Source organism: Apteryx rowi, unplaced genomic scaffold (assembly GCF_003343035.1).
Source record: "Apteryx rowi isolate R43461 unplaced genomic scaffold, aptRow1 scaffold_863, whole genome shotgun sequence".
In the NCBI taxonomy this organism is placed as follows: Eukaryota; Metazoa; Chordata; class Aves; order Apterygiformes; family Apterygidae; genus Apteryx; species Apteryx rowi.
The window spans coordinates 105,697-130,527 of record NW_020451164.1 but is presented as its reverse complement, the minus strand read 5'-3'; the positions used below and the strand labels follow the sequence as shown (position 1 = coordinate 130,527).

The 24,831-nt window shown below is 40.7% G+C and overlaps 1 protein-coding gene across 2 annotated transcripts in view; it reads left to right on the top strand.

Annotated features, from left to right (window-relative positions):
* The first annotated feature begins 952 nt into the window (after nt 1-952).
* The window catches only part of LOC112977832 (GDP-mannose 4,6 dehydratase-like), a 90,731-nt gene continuing 66,852 nt past the window's right edge, over nt 953-24,831 (top strand). For both annotated transcript variants that reach the window (XM_026090625.1, XM_026090624.1), the window contains exon 1: nt 953-1,161. In XM_026090625.1, coding sequence (XP_025946410.1) covers nt 1,054-1,161 — 108 coding nt within the window. In that variant the 5' untranslated portion in view covers nt 953-1,053. The remainder of the gene's footprint in view (nt 1,162-24,831) is intronic.

Below are 24,831 nucleotides of genomic sequence, written 5' to 3'. Positions count from 1 at the left end.
TTTCAGTGCATCCATGCTATTTAAAAAAAAAAAAATCTGTAATCAAGTGGGCCAGAATTCTAGAACACAGCATTTCCACCCAAAATGGTCGACTTGGGAAAACAGAAAAAAAAGCAAGTATTATGATGAAACTGGTGATCAAGCAGAGGGCTCCCTAGGCGCTAGCGTTGCAGGACAGCGCGGTGGTGTCTGAGACGCGGACGGGAAGAGCGCGCAAGCTGCCACGGCGCGAAGGAGATGGGGGCAAGCGACGCCGGGCGCCAGGGGGGCGCAGCCGGGGGCTGCGCGGGGCCGAGGCGGAGCCGCCGGCAGCGGCGCCCCGCGCGCATTTGCCCGCAAAGGGCAGAATCGCGGCGCCGCGGATGCGAGCGGACGGCGCGGGCGCTGCCGCGCGCTCCTCCCCGCGGCCGGGGGCGCTGTGCGCGCCGTGCCGCCGCCGCGAGGGCCGCTCTGCTCCGCTCACGTGGTGTCGCCGCCTCCCCGACACGCGGTCAGAAGTGGGGGGCGCCGCTCTGCTGCGGCGGCCGTGGCCCGCCTGGGCCACGCCCCCCCGCTCCCAGCCAATCACCGCGCCCACCTTCAGCCCCGGCACGCCGGCGCTGCCGGGTTGCCAGCGGCGTCCCTGGTCCCTTTAAGGAAGCGACGCGGCTGCTGATTGGCTGGCGGGGCCGAGCCGGCGAAGGGAGGGGAGGGAGGAAGAGGAGCGCGAGCCCAGGGCTGCCCGCGGGCGCGCGCGTGGGGGCTGGGCCGCGGCCGCCGGCGGAGGGGCTGCACCTGCGGCCGCCGTGGGGCGGCGCGGCGCGGTGCGGTGGCGCCGGGAGGCAGCGCGCACGGGCATGTCCCCGCGGCCGGGGCTGCAGAGGTAGCCCGTCCCGCGCCCAGGTGCACGCCGCCCGTGCGGGAGTGCCGCTCCCGGCGCGAGGCTCCCTCCTCTCGGTGCCCGCCTCCCGCGCCCTGACCCTGCCCCCGGGCGGCAGCGCTGACGGCGGCTCCGCCCCGGGCTATCTCCGCACCTGGGCCGCTCCCGCGGCCGCCGCCCTCCCTGCTGGGCTTATGGCACAGCCGGCGGCGGACGCGTGTGCCTGCGCCGCGGCTCCGGGGGGCGACGGCGGGGAGATGAGTGGCAGGAAGGTGGCTCTCATCACCGGCATCACCGGCCAGGTAGGGGGCTCTCGCCCGGCCGCCCGCCCGCAGCCGGCGGGGCGCAGCTTTCCCGGGGGCCGGTGGGGGGCGGAAACGGGGCAGCGCTTCCCCGCCTGCGGCGCGCGTGTGTGTGTGTGTGTGTGTGGTGGGAGGGGGGAGCCGGAGCCCCCCCGCGAGGGGCCGCGGGGCCGCTGGGCGGCGCGAGCTGGGGCAGGCCGAGCCCTAACGGTCTGCGGCTGGCGAAATTGGGGGGGGGGGGAAGCAGCGAAGGTTGAGTGCCCGCGACCTGGCTGCCGGTCCCGGAGGCTTTGAAACGCCCCGCGGCGCCCCTTGGAGGCGCGTGGCGGGTCCTTCCCCGCGGATGCGTTTCCAGCCCTGGGCGCGGCAACGCGCCGTGTGCTGCGGCGGCCCCGCTAGGTGCCGAAACCACGCTGCACCGCGGCAGCCGCGTGTGCTCTGGTGCCTGGCGCCTGCCCGCTTCCTGCTCCAGTTGCGCCAGGGCAGCTGGAGTGCAGAAGCCCTCTCTGAAAGCCCCCGGGCTGGTTAAGAGATGGACAGATGGCCTCCAGGTAAAAGGCTTCTCTGGCCTCACCTGCACGTGGAGGATACTACTGGAATTTAGAAATGGCTTTCACTAGGCTATATAGATGAGGGGGTGCTTTTCTTCTTCTTCTTCTTCTTCTTTTTAATCTTGGGTTTGGACTATTTTATAGTAATGTTACCTGGAATTCTTAAGAAATCAGCTTAACCTGGACTGAAGCGAGGCACGAAGTGATCTTCGGCAAAAAAGGAGCTGCACATGTAAAAGATACTATGATGAACCGATATTCTAGCTGTTCATCCTGATGGACTGAAGAGGTGAAGGCACCAATGTAATGGTATGAGGCAGCCTGCAGGCAGGTTTGATATTAGCAGACCTATCACTCAGAGGGACTCTGTGTCATCTGCCTTTTTGACTTACTGGACAGCCATGCATTCACTGCAGACTTGCTGTTTTATACCCAGACCTGAATGGATGGCACAAGTCTCTCCTGAGGCTGCTTATTGTGCGTTCATGTTGCTGTGCAGTCATCAGTCCTTTGACTGTGTACTTATAGGGAGAATGATGCTATTGCAGAGTACTGGTGCTTTGAGGTGCTTTGAGTGGGAGAAAGGTGACATGAACTGAAAAAATCAGTGTTTCCCTTGGAGTTACCTCTGCACTGTGAAAAAGGATGCGCCGTGGTGAGTTTTAACCTAGTGAAAAGTAAGACCTCCGGGAGTGCTGATGTACACCATTTATAGCTTTTGCTGCTACACTTCCAACAGACACCTTGGATATTTGGTTGGGTTGTTTGTCTGTGCAGAGGCCTGCATTGTCATGTCTTTGCTACCAAGTGGCAAATGGGTGCTAAACTAAAGCTGTCCTGGACCTGCTCAGTCATATTCCAGCAACGCCTTCCTTTGCAATGTAGATGTTGCCTGTTGCCAGGAAAAACTACTGTGCTGTCCACTCGTCTCTTAGAATATGCTGTGTGACTTCTGCTTGTACGGTGTATCTTTTTGTGATTGGTATAACCTGTTAAGTAGGTAACACTGGATAGTAAGCATTAACAATCTTTTTAGAATCTGAGTGAAACAGTTTGTTTCCTTTGTGGTTTGCATTTAATCAGTGACAGCTTCATACTTGGAAGAACTTCTTTCTCTTCAGCTGTAACTTGTACTGGTATGTTTGCAAATCCATTTTTGAGATACTGCTTTGGACTGTTTTGAAAGCAATAGGCATTGTGGAAGAGTACATGTAAAAGCAAGCATGTTACTCTAAGAAACTGTTTCTCAATGATCTTTCTTATAATAGAAGAGTCACCTGACCTTTTAGGAGGGAATAAATCCAGAGACAATGTAATGTCACAGCAGTTTTCATTTGCAATCAAAAAAAACCAAAAACTGGACTACACTTTGAGTATTCATCTCCTGTTCTTATTTCCCCTCAATTTGTCTGTTTTCATGTGGCACATGTGTTCTTAAAACACTTTTCAGCGTGCTGTCTTCTGATGTGTTAGCAGCCATCTGTCATTACCAGGTTGAGAAACCCTTCCAAGTGACTGTTTGACAAGGAGATATAACTGTGTCTGAAAAGGGGGGAAAAATGGTAATGTGTATATACTAACTTTTTTTTTTGGTGTTTATTTTTAGCAAGAGCATAGTCAGAGCTTTCCCAAGGACTACTTTCGTGCTATGTGGGCAGTCTTCCGGTCCGTTGACAGAAGTACGTTCCTTTTCATTGAAGATAGTAAGTTAGAGGCCTCTAGCTATAATGCTCTGATTCTTTCAGTACAGTATTCTGTTTTTTTAATATTTTCAGCACAGCTTTTCCATCTTAATTTAACCTTTCTCAGACATACTGTTTAGTGTTGGAATGTGCAAGGGACCAGACCTGAAAAAGGCCTGAGATATCTAAAAGTTACACATTGAGGCTGGATACCTTAATGGCAAGACTTTGCCAACTCTTTTTTCAGGATGAAAGTTTTAGGTTGGGGGTAGCCTCTCTCTGGGTCCTATAGTCCTCCATCATTCCATAACTGGGAATCCTGGTCTCTCTTCTCCTCTTAGATGAATTTTAAAAGAAAATCACTGTAGTGTTTGTTCCTTGTTGCTCTTTCACTCTGTTTCTTTATTTTTACATAATGCTCCTCTTTTTATTTGGAGCTGCCTCACCCAGAGATGGGAGACCTGGGTTCTATTTCTTCCTTGTCTGAGAATGACCAAACTAGCATGTCCCACCTCTCAGGAGAAAGTTCTAGTGACCTCTGTTTTTAAATTTAAGTATCATCTGTAAAATGTACAAATATGCAGAAGTGGGAACTAGAACTTTGATTCGTAGTAGAACTAGAACTTTAATTACTAGGATTCTTTGTGTTGCTCTGTTACTTTATACTGATCCCTTAAGACTGAAGAGGACATAGAACAGAGTAGGCAGTAAAGTAATCTTAGTTATCTGGGCTCTTTCTCCTGCAGCAAACCTCTTCTTTTAAAAGAAGTGAGTTGCCACTGTTGCATTGTGTAAGGAGCCTGCTTTTGTTTGTGTGTAACCAGCGTACTCTGAGACAGTTTACTTAACTAGGCCCCACAGCGCCTGGCTCCTGGAACAAGGGTAGGTGGGAGATAAATACTGAGCTAACTGGACTGTGGCAGTTCTAAGCAAACAGAGTTGTGCTTTTGTGTTTAGAGTACTTCTAGGCTGAACAAGGAGCTGCTTGGATTGTGGTGGCACTTCCTGAGTAGAGCTGGTATCTTGGCAAGAGTGATGTCTCATCGCAGTGTTGGAATCGGACACCTCATTTTGTTTTTCAGAACTTTATAGCTGTGAGCTTCTCTATTGTCCACCTTTTCTACTGACTAAAGATGGGATTTTGTTTCTGTTATGATGGGGGAAAAAGTTGAGTTGTAGTTAGGAATATATTTTAACAATAGAGAAACTGTCCCCTAGTTCAGCTTTTAACTAAAATATCACCTGAAGCTCAGCTCTGTCTTTTGGATTATGGACCTCTAATGGGACTAAATAGACTTTGGAGGATGCCAGAAGAGGAGGATGGGATATCTGCACAATTTCTTCTGTATAATGAATGAGTAGAAGCTTGGGCCATGCCCCGTAAGGGTTAACAAGATCAGCTTGTGTGACTTGCTTCTGCTCTAGATGCAAGACACTGAAAATAGAAGGCTCTGTGAGAGTGAATCCATTACTGACGGAAATGCAATTTTGTGACATTTGGCCAAATAACAAAAGGAGTTTGCAAAATGGATGGTGAAACCACTAAAAGAAAGAACTTCCATAATTGCATGGTTGGATTCAAAAGGAATTCTGTTTACAAGGGCTGGACTTCTCTATCAAATCATAGTAACTAAATGAGTCACTACTAACTTTGCATTTACCAATGGGGTTAGAGTGAAATCATTATCATTCTACAGCTTGCGGACCTGATAAGAGACACTAAGCGTGTAGCTGGTGGTGTTGTAGAGACTATTGCAGTTTTGAGATTTCCCTTATCTCCCTTCTCACACCACAGCTGTGGGGCAAACCACACTTAACTGTTCTGCTGAAATGAATACTGGAGTAGACAGTTGTGACTGGATGGATAAATCACTTCTTCAGTGTCACATAGGTATTGGTCCAGTAGTAGGTAACTTCTGAGTAACACATAGCACTTCTGCTCATTTAAGGAAAAATATTTCAGAGGAAACATATGCCTGCTGTAGGTATTTAATGAAAATACTTTTATTTATGAAACAAAAATGTGACTCTTGCATTGTGAAGACATCCTCCAATACAAAATAGAAGTGCTGGATATTTCAAACTTTGATACCTTGAAGAATTACTCTGTAAAAGTAGGATTTTTGAATCAAATACTGGTACAAGGTACAAATTTACTTCTGGATATGTGGATCTTCATGCCCTGCCTTGTCTTATATTTTGGGAAACTACTAAATCAGTGCTTTTTGACATCTTTGTTTTCCAGGCACTGTCACTAAATGTCTTAGAGTTGCATTTAAATAACTGCAGAAAGTCTGACTATGCTGCAGTCAGTCTGGTTATCTTTCTGTACGGTGATGCTTGTAAGGGTACTTAGATGTTTGATTTGTTGGAGAAATAATCAGTTTGGCTGAGTCCAGCTACTAGGTGATATGTTGATGTTTCTACTTTTTCTGCTTCTTCAGTCACTGGATTATGAGCCATGAATAATGTCCGTCTTCTGTCTGACGCTGTCCCCTTTTCCTTGGAGAGACAGTAAGATAGAGTTTGTAGACCAGTGGGTCTACAAAAAAATCACTCAGCGGGCACTTGTAAAGCTAAGTTTTGAATGAAGCAAAAGAGTAGAAGTCACATGCCAATACATGGCTGGAGGCTGTCATAAATTATATACGATGAAAGCAGTCATGTTTGTGCCTTTAAAAAAAGAGCTCTTAAGTAGCATCTCAAGTTTCTGTTCAGCTGCCTGCTATTCTGTCAAATTCAACTGCAGTTTGAAAAACTTAGGGTTTGGTTGAAACTGTTCTGATGCTGTTGTCTTAAGGTAATGTAAATATAATTAGAAAGTGAGTGTGCATGTGTAAATGATGCAAAAATGTTTTAAGTGGTTGATGTAGGTAGAATATAGGGTCTGCCTTTGTAGTATTGAAAGTTAAATCAATTTTTTACTTTTTTTTTACTAGCTAAGCAAGACAGATGATGGGCAAACTATCAGTAATTAAAAAAAGACTGCTTCATGTAAAATGTAATCAAACGCAGTTGTTTTACTGGTTACATCCTATCCTGTTTACTGGTGTTCATCCTAGCGGTACTTCCTGCTGCCCAAGCCTAATTTCTCTGAGGAGCACTGAATTTCTTTACACTTACACACCCTTTACTTTTTTCTGTGGCATAAAATCTCAGTGCTAAGGCAGGAAATAGTTTCTCTGTCTCTTGACAATTTTTATTAACCTTATCCCAGCTTCTTTAGACACTCCTGAGTCCTGATTAAATATCAGTCCCTGACAAACTTGTCAGCTCTTTCTCCTCTGCTGTTGCAGCACAAGGCTTGTGCTTGCTTTAGAAAGCTTGTTTTCCCTTAGCCAAGAGGTGAGCAATGGCACAAGAGCAAGTCAACAGCAAGGTGGGTGTCTAATTTCCTCTCTTGTGTGCGTGCTCTTTCTAAATCTCCTCTTGGTTCTTTGGTTGCTTTTTAGCTAAATGAGCAAAATATTTGGGGGGGGGGGGTTCTTTCTTTTTTTTTTTCTTCCCATAATTTTTCTCACCTCTTGCTTCTTTCATATAAATTTGCTGATTACTTTTTCAGGACCTCAGTGAAGGAATTCCTTTGGGTCATGTATACCAGCTGGGGGGATGCAGTTATGCTCCAAACTTTCAATTAAGCAAAGCTATAAGAAGGTGAGGCGGAAGAGTGGAATTCTCTCCTGTCTTTTCTCTAACTTTTATTTAAAAAAATCACAACAGCTTATTGTTCCATTTGAAGGGTGTGCACAAAGTCTTCACAATATAAAATCCATAATTAACCTTTTTTTTAAAGCCTGCTGAACAAGTTGATGTAAACTGTCTTGTCTGTTGTAGACCTATGCTTTTCACGTGCAAATTTAAGCAATTTGACTTCCTCATGCAAAGTAAATGTCCCAACAATTTTTCTTTTTGTGTATGCACAAATACACACAAAATAGTACACCAAATGCAAACTTCCTTCTTCAGGAGTTTTTCTAGTTAAAGTCATGTCAAAAAAAAAAAAAGAGAGAGAAAATGGGAAAGATGAATTTTGCTTTGTAACTCCAAAATGTCATCTGACAGTAAACACAGAATTTGATCTCATTGAGATTAGTTCAGTGATAGCTTTCATTGAACAACATTTGGTATTTTATGCTGAAACACTTTTATTGCATTCAGTAGTGGAGCAGCTTGTATCATGCAGTTGAATTGATAAATTAGAAGTTGACATTATCGCAACACCTTTCTATTGTTGCTCAGATAAATACAGTGATTCAATAGTTATGTCAGCTACAAGAATGCAGTTACTTTGGGTGTGGAGTGCTGCAGGTCTTGACTTTTTGCGAAGAGTTTCTGAGTAGATAAACCTGCTTATTGAGCTGCAGTCTCCATACTTCAACACCTTGGAACTAATGGGAAGAAAGTATGCTTGCTTTGGAAAAATCTGACTATTAAATACAGTAGGATATGGTTGACTTTAGTGAGAGAGGTTTCTGTAGGGCTTTATGTTTAGCTGCCATTTGGCCCATTTATTGCTACCTGAAAATTCCTACTAGAGGAGCATTCTTACTGCCTACAGTGAAATGTAATGCAGAGGGGAAAAAATATGGTACGTTGAAAAGGTCAAGTGCTTTTGCTGTAATGAGAAGATGCTGTGTCTCTGCTGCATATCTTGCCACCTGCATAACTATTAAATATGCCTTTTTTTTTTCTTCCCTCTTCTAGTTTCTGAGGAGATAGTCTCTTGTATGTGATGTACACGATGCATGCAGACTCTAAAGATGCTTCTTCTGGGATAGTGCTGAAGCATTTGACTAAGCCGCATTATCAGTTCTGTATCTTTTCTGGTGCTTTTGTAGTTGCTTTGACGTAGTTTGCTGCTATACCGCTTTGGAAGTTTAACAAATTGAAAATGGTAGAAGATTCTCTTACTTGGACTCTAACCTCTGAACCCATGCCAGAAGTAGCTTGAGCATATTTACCATTTCATGATGGGGAAACAAAGCCTTTCCCAAGGTGTGAAAAACAGTGTCAGTCTAGAAGGAAAGAAAACCCCAAGCCAGGCAGGGATTACTTTTGACTGCTCCTTTATGTACGCTCTTCCTGATTTCTACACTTAGAGTTTGGTATTTTTGCAGTCCCTTCTGCTTGTTACTGTAGTCCCTATTTTTTTGCTTCTATTACTGCAGATTGATGTGCCATTTTGGAAATGGGACACAAGGTCTGACTGGCTGCTACTTGCCAAATTGCAGGCATGCTGTAATGGTGTCTTTTTTACGTTTGTTTCATGCTTGCAGGATACCTTTGGGTGTGTTACCAGCGGCCAGCTTAATCAGTGGTGCTGGTGGTAACCTGTATCTTTCTCTTGATTGCTGTTTCTTTAGAAAGATTAAGAACAGCCATCCTATCTTTGGCTGCTGTTTGGTGTCCTGCCTTCTTTTTTTTTCTTGACAGAGCTCTTTAAAAGCCTGAACACCAATAAGGAGCAGGCTTGTTAATGAAATGCTGAAGTTTCTGGTTAAGTGTTCTGGATTTTGCACAAGTAAGTAACTGTGGTTTTCATATCAGTAGAACTTTTTCATGATTATGTGGTAGTAGTCTGTCAACATACTCCTGCCTAATCTATATCCCAATATTTAGCACGCTGTTTGTTTGCCTCTGAAATTAAAGTCCTACAGGATGTATGACATGAAAAGGATATGGAATTCCTCAGACTTACCTACAAAATATACTTTTCACTCTTCTAGATAGTGTGTCCATGCCAGTAGCTTTGGGAGGTATGTGTTTTGTGGAACAGTTTGGAAAACACAGCCGAGAAGCCTTTTTGCTGGTGCTGGGTTGACTGTTCCTGGTCAAGCTTGTTATTCTGCTGAACCTATGGGCCAGTCTGTTGTGACAGAACTTGACATCCTTTTATTACTTACAAGTTTATTTGTCTTTTCATTTATTTGTTTGTTTGTTTTCTCCTAATGTTTGCAGCAAAAATGAACAGAGCAATAGTGGTTTCAGAATGCTGGGAGCCTTTGAACAGCAGCAGAGGCTCTGTGGTTGTAGATTTGCAGGCTTTCATTTTTGAAGTTGGAGTGCAGTTGTGTAGTTATTCTTGAAGATATAAAGGCAAGGAACTTCTAAAGACTGAGAGTTAAACTATGGCATATACCTTTGCCAGTCCATTTTAGGGAAATAGTTATACTCACTGCTGATACCAGATTGAAAACTCACGATAGCAGTGTTTTTGTGTTTTTGCCTTGTAAATTTTGATTTCTTAAAACCGTAAAGAACAATCTAATATGCATTAAGTGGAAGTTTGTTCTTAGGTTCTTATTGCAGTTTTTTATATTTGATTGTATACTGTAATCATTTCAGGCCTCTTGCTGCCTTTTAAAATTTAAGCTTAGAATAAGAAGGGGAAATTTTTAGTAATTTGTGAGGTTTCCATTATTCAAGAATGAAATAGAAATCTTAATACTGATTGTGCCTCTAAAAGGGCACTAACTGCATTTCTGTTAGTAATATTCATGTACTTTTGCAATTATGTTAGCTCACTATTCAGCTGTGCTATAGAAAACGTCACTGTGGAAACATTATTATGCTGCTATTAATTTGTAAAGGGTAGGTAGGTTTTCAAATTATTACACTGTCTGTTACTTCTGTTATTTAAACAGTATGAGAAATCTTTTTTTTAAATTGGGAAGTAATTCTTGAGGAAATACTGTCTGCTAATTTTTTATAATGCAATACAGATGTCACACAAAGCTCTGTCTGCTTTTATCACATCCCATAACATCACATCTGTCATCTTGATCAATTAAAGTGAAATGTAACACACTCAGCAAATTGAAAACAACCAGAACATTAACGCTAAAATTCCCTAAACAAAAATGCTATATTTTTGGTTTTAATTGAATAAGCTGTAAAAGGATGGTTTAAATTATTGCTGATAAATAAAACTTTCAGTTAACTTGAAGGTGTATAAAGCAGGAAACTTGGGAGAGCACATGTGCATTTGAAATATATAATTTCCCTATCATTTAATGTTACAATTGTTACTTGTTGTGGTTGGCACATGCCACTTACTTTTGGCACTGTTTAAGCAGGTTGAGTTAGTGGGTCTTCTGTTTCTATCAGAAATACTTTGTGACTTCAAACTTTCACTTATTTATTGAAGCTGTTTTGTTTCCTTTGTAAGAGTTCATGTTACTGGTAATGGATTCTGTTTTCTGGGGTGCGAACTTGCTTGTCCAACTGTGTCTAAACCTAAGGTAGTTGTGTAGGCAGCTATTCTAGTGAGTGGGAATCATCTAGTTGAATTTCAGAGTGCAGTTTATCTGATCAAATGCATGTGTCTACCTAGGATAAGGAGAACAGCACTGTAGCTGTATTGGCTATATAAATGTTTGTCTTGCTGACTGTGAAAGGTGTTTAGAGTGACTACCTGATGATGCTAAGCTTATGTGTTGCAATTAGTAGCACTTCATTCTGCAAGCCACCCAAAATAAAATAAATGGAGGTATTTATGAAGCACTCTGTGTGATAATCAAAAGTGACAGAATTTGATTTCATGAGGTTTTTGGTTCTTCTAGTAACAAGAGATTTTTTTGTACAGTAAATGTGTATATATACAATTAAAAAATAGAGACTAAGTGCTTTTACAGGTATTGCTCCTGTGAGACTTTTGTTTCGGAATTGATCCGAAGAAGCACAGTGCTTCCAGATTACCAACCGCTTCCTGAACGATCTCACCATATGGTTACCAGTGCAGCTATAAAGTCACCGCTCACCTTCTCTCTACCCCCAACTCTTCAGTGTTTCTTCTTGAGGAACTGACTGGTCTGTTTGATTTCCCTCTTGCTTGGCCTCAATTATGTGTCTAATGCTGCTCTATCCTGTGTGCGCTATGACTTTGATATTAAACCACGCTTGCAGCCAAAAATGTAATGTTTTTGCTTCCAAATTCCCTGGAGAGTTCAAGCACTTTTGCCTTTTGGTTTACTGAGACTGGCATTTCAGTGCAAGCTAAAGACTATCCATATTCCTCTCATAAAATGTCCCTATAATTACTTACAAATGTTTGCGCTTACTGCATGACCTGTGTGTGTGCGCTGAAGGACAGGATGGGACCAGTTTATAGCCCTGGATGGTAGGGAAAGGGTGGCCAAAAATCAGTTAAAGAGATCCTTTTGAAGGAGGTACAAGCCCACATTCTTAATGAAGGTCTGAAATCTTGTGAGCAATTCAATATGCTGAGCAAAATAATATCACCAGTTTAATCCTGAGCGGTTCTTGAGTTTCAGTGGGGGTGTGTTTTGCCAGTATTTTTATTTATTTACTTTTAATTGCTCTCACTGAAAAAGAATTTGAACTTTTGGGATTGGCATTGGCTTGTAATCAACTTGCTTTTTTTTTAACCTTATTAAGAGGATTAAAGATTACTGTAACAGTTCAGATAACTTTTTCTTTTAGTTTAACATTTAGTGTATGGGTGTGTGTGTGTTCAGCTTTCCCAGTGGCATGTTTGCTGGAAACTGTGAAGGAAGGATGGAGCTGGGAAAGGCATACAGATCTACAGAATTTGTGAGGTGCGCTGCCATCAAGTCTTTCTAGTTCAATGTGTTCCTTTGATTATCTTAATGAAGATGCTTCATTTTGATGGGGAATCGGGGAAAAATATAGGAAAGGCAAGGAGAGAAACTATTGTATTGCTTCTGTCTTCACAATAGGACTATACTACGTTGGCATTATGTATGTGGTAGAAAAACATAGCTCTAGTACACATTTATATATCAGAATAGAGGAAGGCAATTAAAATGCGCTTTTAATTACCTTATGTTGCTAAATATTATAATTACGAGGCATTACCATCTTTCCACACTGAGACAGGCAAGCTGCTAGCCTTCTAAGCTTGTGTGTACTTTTTGTCATAATGAAGTTTCATAGCTAAATAAACTAAAACCTTGAATCCTTGCAATATGTCTAATGTATCAAATACACTAGTAAAAGTTGTTTGGGATTTCAGTTGCTTTCTCTTTTGAGTTTGACTTTGTGCCTTTTATTTAAAAAACAAAAAACTCTTTTATTGCAGGATCTCTTTAGCAGAAAATCTGACACGTTTGATTAATTGAAATGCTGCAATTTTCATGCTTGTATGAGACAGACATGGGTTCAGTGTCAKTTTAAGTGGTGCTTTTAAGTTCATGCATGCATAGGACTAATCATTCCTTGCTTGAACTTTGAACGATGTCTTATCAAACGCAAATCTGTTAATGCCATTCAGTGTTTAAGCAGGTGGTGGCCAAGTTGCAAAGATCTGTAGTTGTGAACTGTGTATTAGCACAGTTTCTTTGGTATAACCTCTAATTCTTGAAGGACATATGCCAAAATAGAATATCACACATTCTTATTTCTCAAAATATCTTGCACTCTACCAAGTTTCTGTCTTGTAGTATTTACCACACTGTCTCATAAGATTTAGTCCTATTTAGCAATGATTGTGTCCAAACATGACTTTCATATTTTGGATCTTATTATTCAGAGATTATGTATTAAAATATAGTTGACTCTTGTGTTTTACCCAGTGAAAACAGAAACCCTGCTCCCTGTGGTTGCAGGCATAATATGCTTGGTTCTAACTGAAAGCAGTTTTTACAGCTGGGTGTTAAAGTCATGAAAACCAAACTGCTGACACAGCCGTAATCATAGTGCCACAAGTAGCACTTCTTTGTTTTTGTATGAGTTTCATTGGTACTATTAATAGCTGGGTCCTTACAGGTGTTGATATATAATAACTCTAACAAGACAATGCTTGGTAAGTTTTCAAATGAATTGCATTAATTTCAGGATTAATCTTTGTAGAAAGACCTTTTAATTTTTTTTTCCTTTTGAGTTTTTTTTAGTCATAAAAATCCATATGTCAAAAATCTTCCTTACTTTTAATTCTAAAAGTGTAGCTTTGTGGTATGGTAAAATAGAGAAACTGGCTTGGCTGTGATAATGGGCAGCCTCATTTGATCTGATGTTTCTAATGTCAGCCTCCTAGAAAAATACCGATCTCTCTCCTTTTTACAGGTCTGCCACTGCCTTTCAGCTGCTGGGAGTTAGATATCTTTTAGGGAATACTGGGTTTAACTGAAGTAGAAGCATATAGGCTTTTCCTCACAGTTTTAACATTAGCAAGGAAAAACTAACACAATAGTAAGGATTTTCCTCAGCTGTTGCTGGCTGTGTATCAACGATATTGCACTCAGTCATCCATTCTGATAGAAGCGTGTAAAAAACAGAATTCCTGTTACAAGACTCTCAATGTTGCTTCCTCTTGGTTCTGGTTTATGTAGTAGTGTTAGGAAACAAGGGAATGATTCTGTACGTAACACAAAGATCTGGAATAATTTAGGTGAGACTAGGTGACCCTTCAGACAGCTTGGTGAAACACCTTCCTAYAGGGTGAACTGGAAAACTCAGTCTTCTCTCCATCACTTTAAGCCTTATTTAAAGTAGTTAAAGATTGGTGCATTGCCTCTTTCAGGTAGTACTGGATTAATTCAGTAATACTTCAGAACGTAGTTACCTTGTCTTCTGAAACCAGTTACTTGGTTCAGTTTCTCCAGAATAGAGCAATTTTCTGTGTGACTCCTACATTTATAAAGCGAACAAATCTATGTTAAATTCCACTTGTAAACTCTCTGGGAGTGCTATTGAAACATGGGTAGTAGAAGTAGTATGGAACTGATAAGGTTTCCTTTCTCCCTATCTTTATATCTCTATATCTTGTTGATATATTAAAAAACTGTATATGTGAGAGGTTTATTTACAAATGATAATACTTTAATATGGATTTCGGAGATACATCAGGTATTGTAGCATGCATGTGCATATAGTTGCACCTTTTAAACAGCTTATGTGATGAAATGTTTGTACTGGATTTAGCTGTTGCCGTGAAAGCTGTCATTAGGTTTTTAAGAGATTTCATAGGAGGAATGGCTTAATTAGTTCTGCAAGTCTAGTCTCCATGCTAACACTCTTAGCATACTGCCATCTTTGTTAATACATTTAGCCACACTTAGTTCATTAATTACATGGAAAAAGGCTGACTAATCCACTGGAAAATGATTGTGGGGGTTGGGGGACTGGAGAGAGGGAAGGAGAAATTGTCAAGTTTCTGTTTCTGCTGCCTTCCAGCTCAGATTATTCCAGTGGCTCTATCAGCATTACAGCTGTCAAGCCCAGCTAAAACTACTCTTCTTATGGGTAGCTGACAAGGATAAATAATATCCCTTACATTTCCTGTCCCTACACACACAAGGATATTTTCTATGTTTGATGGTGGAGGTGGCTATTAATTTAAGATTTAGGAAAAGATGATGACTCCTGAAAACTGATCTATTGGAAAACTTTTCCTCTTCTTCCCATTCAAGATTTTTTGGTTGGTGTTCAGCTATGGCCGTGTGGCCAGCCAGGCCAAGTGGGAAGGTGGCAGGAATATATAGCTGGCAATTGGAATGAAAGTTAAAGGTGGGATGGCCCCTCTCAGTGAAAGTGTGGACTTGGCTCAAATTAAACCAGTTGTGAGTGAAACAGTGCCATTTCACAAACGGGATAAGTATTTTTTCAAGAGAGCTTGCTAATGAGCTTAAATGAATTACATTGTTCAAGCATGGTAGTATGTTATGAATAAACTTGATACTACTGAAATAGTGGTTACAGGTGAAAGATAACAAGCTGTTTAAATGCTGTTACTGCATCATCAGTTCTATATTGGTGGTTATTTAGCAAACTTTGACTTAAGTCTTAATTTGTGAGTGGGTGGGGGGGGTTCTACCCTCCCACTCCCCAGCACCCTGCCCTGAGATTTGTTCATCATTTTGTTCATCAGTACCACAATTGTATCTGACTTTTTTTTAGGTTTCCACTTTAAAACTATTTCCTCTGAGTTCCTCATGACGAGATAGGAATGGTTGATGAACCCTGTAGTGAATAATATTACTGCTTTAGTAAGTAATGAGGCTTTATATGCAGAGAGAGTACTTCAGGTCTCTCCCTTAAACTTCTTAAGGAGGGGCTGCTGTTGTAGACAACTGATAGAGAGGAACTGCTTATGCACTGGCCCTCTGGGGAGAGGAATTTGAACAGGAAGTCAATCCATGCTCCTCTTTTGCCACTATTTGAAACTGATTTCCGATGTAATGAAATTTGAGATAGGTTTGGAAGCTTTCATCAGACTCCTGTCTGATCCTTGTGATGGAAAGGAAACTTGATTTGTGTGATGATATGGGCAGTGAGAAGAGAACTGTTGCTCGGGCAAGGGAGGCCAGTCTGGCTCAGGTAGAGAGATCTCAGGTTCCGAATCTGAAAACAGCCCTGTTTTGAGCAGAGCAACTGAGGACCTGTCTTCCCCTGCCTGTCAGGAAGCTCAAGGCCTGGAAATTCCGTAAAGGCCATTCTGCTTTTGTAGAATTCTATTTCATGTTGGTGTGAAGACAGTACCTTCCACTCCTGCATCTTCTTTTTCCTCTGCCACATGGACTAACACAGATACCTTATGAAGAAAAACAGTCTTGCTATCTCACAAATTGATCATACAGTAGAAGTAGTAGTGCTCCCTCTCCATTCTCCTGGTTGCAGCATGCAGGGCTGCAGAGTGGAGGTACAGTAAAGCTTTCCACCTAGAGGGAGGAGACAGAAAGACAGTCTGCAAACACCAGAGCAAGGCTTGCTGGGCTGCGTTGATTTGGAAGATCAGCACTTTGCCTAAATAGAATAAAGGTACAGGGAGGTCTTTTAACAAAGGGAAAAAAGTAACCAATAACTTTCCTTACTTAATGTATATTTCAAATAAAAACTAGTCCTAGCCAATAAGAGAGGACATAATATGTAAAACTTGGCTTGGCTTTGAAAGAAATCACTTCACAGCAGCTTTTCTTGCTGTGCCCATTCCTTGATTTGAAGGTGACTTTTATACAGCAGCTGCCCACGTTGCTCTGGCTGAAGGCAATATTTTGATAAATACTTTTCCTATCACACTCTGAATACATGGCTATGCTTGCAGAATGAAATTGGTCATGTTTAAACTTGAAACTTTTACCATAAATTAAAGGATGTGAATGTAAGCAGCAAGAACTTGTCCTCTCAGCATATTAGCTTTCTCCACCTTTTTATTGGATCTGTTTTCCCCATGGGCTTTTTCTATTTTGGGCTTTACTTGTTATATGACAGTTTGTCACCAGCTTCCTGTGCTATTGGTTTTTGATTATTAGGAAAATTCCTGTCAGAGTCACTGTCATCAGCAGCTGTAGCTGCTACCTTCCTCTTCCCCCCCCCCCCCTTTGCAGGCTTTCAGGAGAAACTGATGGCCAGCTTTAGAGCTGACATCAGCATTGTAGTTTCCCAATTTGAGTGGGAAGGAAGGAAAAACTCCTCAATGAACAGTCTTCTGTTGAGATATGGAATTATGAATTATATGTCTTTCTAAACAGTGTTTTACTGTGTCACAGCTGGTGTGCTATGCTGTGATGTAGCTGGGTAACTGGCAAAGTAATTCATGATACTTCTATCTGTCCTACTCTGGGACTTGAGAATTTGGCAGTTTATTCCCAGACCTGAGTTTTTTTACATGCCTGAAAAAAGCCACAAAGTTGGCCAACAAAAATTTTATTCTTTTGGTTAAGAATTTAGTGTTGTCCAGATGTGCAGAGATTTACATACTTAATTCTTCCATGCAAGAGGAATTATGGAACTATTGCATCAAAGGGTAATTTTAGGAGGCTAATGTTGCTCAAGCAGAAAATTATTCTTGTCTTCTTGAAAGAATATTGCAAGTCATTCATTGGGTACTATCTTTGAAATTTATATATCGTTTTCGTATGGATATAAAATAAATTGTTGCAGAAGGAATGTATTGCATTGGCTTAGTGGCAGCCTTTTTTAAAAAAACTTGGACCCTGCTGAAGAATAGAAGTATGTGTTTCTGTTTTCTGGCAAAAAGTACGTTCGCTTTGATTCTTGTGGAAAATGCATGTTATAAAGATTCTAGCTATGTTGTCCTGACAAAGAGAGAAAACTTTTGAAGGAAATAAGCTTTAATGGGAGTAGGATTAAATCCTTGTGTTTTTACATATGCCTGGAATATTTTTAGTTTTCTTAAGCATTCAATTTATTTGAGTTCTTCAGCACTGGCATACTGATTTTCATATTCCTCTGATGAACTGAGCTATTTTTCTGTCTTAGCCTTGGTGAGAAGAGAGTTTGCTTGTGGATAACTGATATGCCAGTCAGGAAGAAGGAAGACTACATAGCGTAATACTGTAATATGGCAGGAAACTGCTGGAAAGTATGTGAAATTTGTTAACAGATTTACTGTTTAAAGTTAGTTAGTGCTATCATGTACTGGATTTGTTTCCCATGATTTATCACAAAATTGGCTTGAATTGCGGATGGCTGAATCCTTCACAAAAGTAAGTGAGCTAACACAGGTTATCTTTGACCACACAGCATTAACTAGATGCTTTGCATAAATCTTCTGTAGGGGTCTGCAACTGTCATTGTAGGTGAGTTTGGTAGTACTATTTCTTAGTCTAACAGAAACTTCCTGTAGTAAGGTGGCCCTGTTTTGCCTTCTGTATGTCTTTTGCCAGGCTTTAACAGTTTAGCCTAAAATTTCCTACACAGGCTATCTGTTCCAAAACTTTTCATTCCAGAAGAGCCAACTGCAATGAAAAATCAAGTGTGCGGGGAGAGAGGATGTTTTGCAGTTTTGCATAATCTTCATACCACTTAGGGATGGGGTGCATGCTTTGGAGCGTGATCTTGAGATCTTTTTTGGGATGAGGTCTTTTGTCTCTGATTCAGCTATATTCATAACTCCTGAACAAGTCTGTTCCTCGAGTCAAATAGGGACTTCTTGGTGTTGCCTGTCTGAATTCTCAGAAGGTTTGCTTCATGCTGGCCGTGTTTCAGTCCTTACAGCTCTTTCTCCTGCCAGACTCTGCATCCCTGTGGGCTTGTGAAGTATTTTCCAGCCTGTTGTAGTTGAGACTTCACAGGACTTCTCTTCCTCAGTGAGCTGGAGTGAGACTGGGAAACAGGAATGAAATCTGAGAGCACCTCTTTTCTGGTTTTAGTGTTCTAGGTAATTTGGATCAGGAAGCAGAAGAACCGTGTTGTAATCTAAATGGGGAATGTGGTAGAAGTAGATCAGCACTGTATAGGAGAAATGAGGCCTGGAACTTCTGAAATAAAAGTGAGGGAGAGGATCATCAGCTGACATAGATGGTTTAAAATCCCACTGAGGATCTAGCTAAATGAGAGAGGCTGGGCAAGAAGCTTGGTATTGGACACTAGCCAAGTGGAGGAGGCAGTCAGACACAGAGGGCAGAGGGATAGCAGTCATGAGGGCACGTAGCATCTGAGAACCGAGTTTGGTTGAGCAGTGAAACTGGAGTGAGAATTCATGGATGGATGTCCAAGGTGGAGGAGAGGCTGCGAACAGGCATGTGAAGTTTTCTTCATGTGGCTGTGAAAGTAAGTGGGCCCAGGGAGCCTGGGTGCAGGTTTGGAAGYGGGATATGGTGTCCGATTGGGAACATCTTGAGGCTGGGATTTGCGTAAGCAGTAAGAGAGAGCCTGGGCAGGGAAACAGCTGTGAGAGAAAGACCTGTCCACCTTTTCCACCTTCCTGCAGGGAGATAGTTGCTCCTTCCCCTACTTTCCTGTACCCTGACAACCCAGCTAGTTGTCTGCCTAAAGGCAGCCTCATCTGTCTTGCTTTAGGACTGGTCTCTGCTGGGGAAAAAAGGAAGCATAGCTCTTTCTGTGGTGCTAGTGAAGTTAAAGTGCAAAGGGGAGTGAAAGGCAGCCCTTGCCCAGACATTGGGCTTCTGCTGCATGCATGGTGTGTGTCTTGTAGAGACAGATCAGTTTGATCTGATTTAAAGGGGGCAAAAAGTTTTTCACTGGATTGGTGAGCTGATCTGATTTGCCTTGTAGTCGTATGCCTTCTTGTATAAGGGATGGGGAGGGAGAGAGGAGGGCAGCCCTTTTCTTTGCTGAAAATGTGGCTCAAGGATTGACATACTGCCTGTAGTGTTTTTTAACCCCAGTCACCGAAAGTTAATGGTTTTCTAATGGTTTTCATACACTCAGAGCAAGGTTCCTTTAGCTGTAGCTTTGGTATATTCAGAACCTCTCCCAGTTGTGGGCTTTCAGCATTTCAAACTAAGCACTTAAATATAGTCATTAATGATACATTTTCAAGTCTCACACAAGTGATTTGCCCAGAATAGGATGTTTTGCTGGAGAGGGTGTCCTTCTGCATTTCATGTCTTCAGTAGCTACCACCTTTTTTCAGACATTACACTTTCCTATAAGGAAAAATATAGTTGAGTAAAATTCCAGCCACTTTTTTTGCCAGCCCTACTTCTTTTTAAAGCAAGTCAGTCTTTAAATACAAGTGTGGACTTTTTTTTTCTACAAATCTTGGGTAGAAGGCTTTTTGGATACTTTCACCATGTGCTTGATAACTTGTTGCCCAGTGCTAAATAGCACTAGAGAGAGTCCTTTTGCTCAATTTAAATATTTTTTGCTGCTGTTGATGACCTGAGGTATCAGAACATGAGTTGTCATTACAGCTGTGGCTGCTGGTGAGGAAAGAGGTGTAGCACCTTGTTTTTTGGAAAGAGGGGTAACATTTAGTTTAAATAGCAACTTTAAGCATCGGGTTATATGGAATATACAGAATATAGGAGGATTCCAGGCATGCTTTCCCACGCTGCTTTGCCAAGGTTTCTTAGTCTTGCAGAGTGTCCGGTATTCTGGATCTCTGGTGTACAAATATATTCCATTCTCGGAACTGTACTYGGACCACTGATGTGCAGAAATGCATGAGAACTGGTTGTGTGACCACCTTTTTTTCTTAATCTAAGCCTTATTTTGTGTAAATTCTTCAGGAATTAAAAAGTCAATAAATTGCCTATAAAAGAAATTGACACCCATACTCTGTATTGGAAACCAGTGGAGGTACAAATGTAATCTTGTTTTGCTTCCTTTTTCCATATGTAAAGATTATTGAATTTTAGGGGATTTTGTTGTTATTTTCTCTTTTGAAGAGGAGAAATTGTTTTATTGCCTGTAAGCATGAGACATGGCCTTTGGAGTGACTTGTGGATGGGGAAGGGAACAGATCAGCCCATCTGATAGTTAATGTCCTTGTAATATGTCATTGCTATCTCTACCAGTAAAACCTAATTGAAGAGCCTTTTGCACAACTTCGATTGTTAGTCTAGGTTTTATTAGGTCAACAGAAAATAATAGTTAAAAGGCAAACTTCTGAGAATATTTTCAATGGTTTTGAAAAACATAAGTTGATACAATGGAATTCTTTGTTACCAGAATATTCCCCTGAATTTTTAAATAGATAAATAGGAATTTTTAAATAGCTTATATGCTAACATGGTGATGCCACCTTCCAGCTGAAGGGAAAAGCTGCGAGCTTAATAACAAAGTAAAAGCTTATTATCCTAAGTTAAATTTGTCATACGTGGTGGCCATTGCTTATTTAACTGTTACAGTTGTGCAGATGGAGGCTGGGATTTAAGCCTCTGGGATACTTGCAAATTGACAAATGTGAGTCAGAGAAGGCCTACGTTAATCAAAAGGATGTCAGTCAAAACCTCCTTGTTCTAAGTAAGTATGGATTTGAGCCATGCTGCTGAGAGTTCTCTTGAACTGGGAAAGGCATTGCTGCCCTAAATGAAATCAGATATGCATGCTGGTATCTAATTAGTTTTGATAATGTTCAGGAACTTTTTGTAACATTGAATCATGTGATTTCAGTATGTTGAATGTGGATAAGACTTACTGTTGAATCATGCAAAAGACCTTCACTCTCAATCTTGATTTAAAGTTTAAGGCTGGGGTTGAAAATTCCCTGCTGAACTAATAAAATTTAAGTGGCCTGTCCATGGGAAATGCTCTCAGTACTTTAATTGTAATTAAAGACTGACATCTTTAATACCAAAACTTCTTATTATATGTGTTAAAATTATTTACTGTTTTCTACTTTTAGTAGGACGTGAAACTCTAGATATTTAAGTTCATTGCAAGCCTTTTCTTCTGGGGAGAGCACTTCACATAAAGGCTTCCTGAAATAAGGTCTTAAGTGATTCTTTTACATAAAGTGCACAAACTATGTAAAGTATGTATTACTGCTCCCTCAACAATATTTTTTTTTCTACAAATGTTACAGAATTTCTCTCTCTCTCAAAATCAATTGATGAAACTGCCTGATGAACTACATGAAAATGCAGTTAAGAGTTAAAATGGAATATTAAAACTATTACMGAGATAAAATGTTAAGAGGTTACTTGTTAAAAGAGTTAATGTCTTCTAGGTTAGTGGAAAATTCTGGCTGTTTTGGGTTTCCTTCTAATTTAAAAGGCCAGTTGCTTTCAAAATCAGTTAAATATGTTTATGTTAGTAAGATAATTTGCACCAGATACATGGTGCCCTAAGCGTTAGGAATCTTAGCAAAAGAACTGTGTCTTCAATAAGTGAAAGTTGAAAGTGATGTAGAAGAGTATTTTCTTGTTTTGTTTTAATGAAAAAAGTTCCGCTTTAAAAACAACTTTTAACCTTCTGTGGTGTACTTTTCTGCCAGCTGTTATTTAAACTTGTGTGCCCCTGCCTCATTAGGCTGAGCAGCTGAGACTACTGTACTAGACGGAAACCAGGGCATTTATGATTGAGTTCCTGTTATTGACTTACTCTAGAGAAAATGCCAAATTCCACTAGACATAGTACAGTAGACCCACTGTGGGAGACTTGTACGAATGCTGTTTTGATGTTTTAGACTGGGATTTTTATTTTCTATTTCTAGGGTTATTTTCTTCATGAGTTTTTTCCAAACTCTTAAGTAAGTTTTGTCAGTAATTAAGAAAATGACCAAGCTTAACACAATGTGTTAACAGACCTTGGTAATGTGGACCTAGGAAAGCATTTGCAAATATTTTTTTATGACTATATTATGAGAGATAATGTGAGCTCTTATCTTTTTATACTGAAGATACTGAATACTAAAGATATTTGTGTGCATATAAATGGCTTATTTACAGTATTTTTTGTAATACTGGTGGAGGGAAGGTAATCTGCAGTATAATTAAAACACAGAGGAAGTGCAAAGTACATTTGCTGCAACTTTGGCATTAATTTCTTTGCTGTAGTTCATAGGTATCATTTAAATATTAATTAATGGATGGACAATAATACTTATTTTAATTTTAAAGATAAAATCTGTAGTTTCCCCAAAAAGTGTTGAAGGTTTCCTTTATTTGAATACTTTCCCACAATATAGCATTACTCCCACCTTACTGTGTTTTTTTTCCTGTCTTGGGTGCTATGTTTAATTTTTTTTTTTCCTGAGTACTACATTGAAATCCCTTAGAATTGGAATTGTTCCTAAGTGATCTAAATGCATTACCATGTTTCCGTCAAGGCTTCTCCATATGAGAACAATTTATAGTTGTGGTGAACTGAAGTTTCTATTATTGGACAAAAATAGCTCTGTATATGAATGCCCTTTCCTCAGAATACAAATGCAAAGAGATCCTCCTGCCCTATCTGTACTTTACTTTCCTTGTATCTGTATGGTATGTGTGTAAGGCAAATAAGTGTGTGTTCTGTTAATTAAAAAAAAGGGGGGGGGAGGGTAAATGATTTGAATCATAAAATTTTAATCATGCACTTAAGGAGCCTTGATTTTAAGTTGAGTACTTAATCTTGGCTTTATAGTTCTGCACTTATAACTCTTGGAAAAACAAATTCATTTTCAAAGCCTGCTCACCATTAAGCAGGCTGGCAACTAAATATGGATTATAGACTACCTGTGGTACTACTGCTGTTAACTAGGAGAATATATTACTCTGTTTCAACAATTATATTAACATCTTGACCAACTTTTATTTTACTCTTTTTAGTATTATGAATGAATGGTTTTCTGCTTGTTTACTGCCTGATAATATTTTCCTGTGATTTGGGCCAGCTTGGCCTCAATTAAAATGCATTAAGAACCAGCAGCTGGAAATCCTCTTACTTAAAGGCAAGCATTTTTAACTCTGCTGGGGGAGAAATGAAGATAGAGTTTCCAGCTCAGGAGCTAGGCTATGGCTGAAAACAAGGGAAAGGAAAGGTAGCACCCATCAGGCAATCACCAGTATTTTCAAAGTGTGATGGGCAGAGGCACCTTCCATAGCCTGCCTCATCGTCTGTGGGAGCAGTGGCTCTCCCAAGTTCTTTATTTCTTTTAAGGTGCTCTGAGTGGAGTTCTTCCTGCCAAAAAGTGACAGCAGGTCTCTTTATTCCAATTTTATAGATTGGAAAACTTGCTTTTCCTCCAGGTTTTTTCTGTTTGAAATCATTTGCAGCTTTGAAAGAACTTGCTTTTGAATTTAACAAGTCAAATAAATTCAAATGAAGAAAACGTTCTCTGTGCACCTGCAGAAGAAGCTGCTGTTGTGAAAGATTTCAATAAAGTCATTCCAGGTGTCTAGCCAGCAGTTTCTTTGGGTTCAGGGATTTTTTTTATCTTCTTTCAAAAATGTGTAGCAAGCATGTACTGCTTTAATTTTTGCTAATGTTAGTCTGCTGTAGTGAAACTAAATTTAATGGCCTTATTTATATGTAAACACTACAGTATGCATGTTTAGATAAATTTTTAGGTTTTAATTGGATTTTAATATACATTTAAAAATATATAGCACTATATATATATAGTTTTTCTGCAGTCTTCAGGAAAATGAGTTTTTATTAGGTATAAGGGGTGTGTGTGTGTTTGGGTAGGGGGGGGAGAAATTAAGGCTGTAGACAGTTATAGTTTTATCCTCCGCTGTATAGGTCTGTTGCCTTAACCAAACATTGTACTTTCTCTTCCTGCAATCTACTGCTTGCTCTCTGACAATAGGTGTAGGATGTCCTACAGCAAGCAGCCTGCAGGCAAGTTAATCATGCAAGCAGATTTATCTTTAAAGCTGGATCCTCGAAACAGACTTACTATGGATTTTTTCTAGAGAGACTAAAGAGCATATTCCACCCCTGCCTCCCTCCTCTCCTCTGCCTGTCCCCCACCCCCCTCCAAATAATTAATTCCCATATGGTCCCTCAAATAGTAAAGGCAAACAAAACTTAATATAGAAAATGTTACCAGGAGCTCTTAAAGCTTAGTAAACTTAACTTTAACTCAAGATAAGCTCTTTTAATGGCAGGTGTCTGGCATTCTTAATGATAGTCTTGTTAACACTTGTATTTTGTTTCCTTTTGTTGAATATTTGAAAACAATTATAGGGGTTCAACCACCTGTTCATTGTTATGGGAGGAAGGCTGTAAACCCAGAGAAACGGGTAACAGTTTACTCAGTATATATGAGAGAGGTTAAGTCATTACAATTGAACAGTCATAACAGCTGAATATTTTAACAT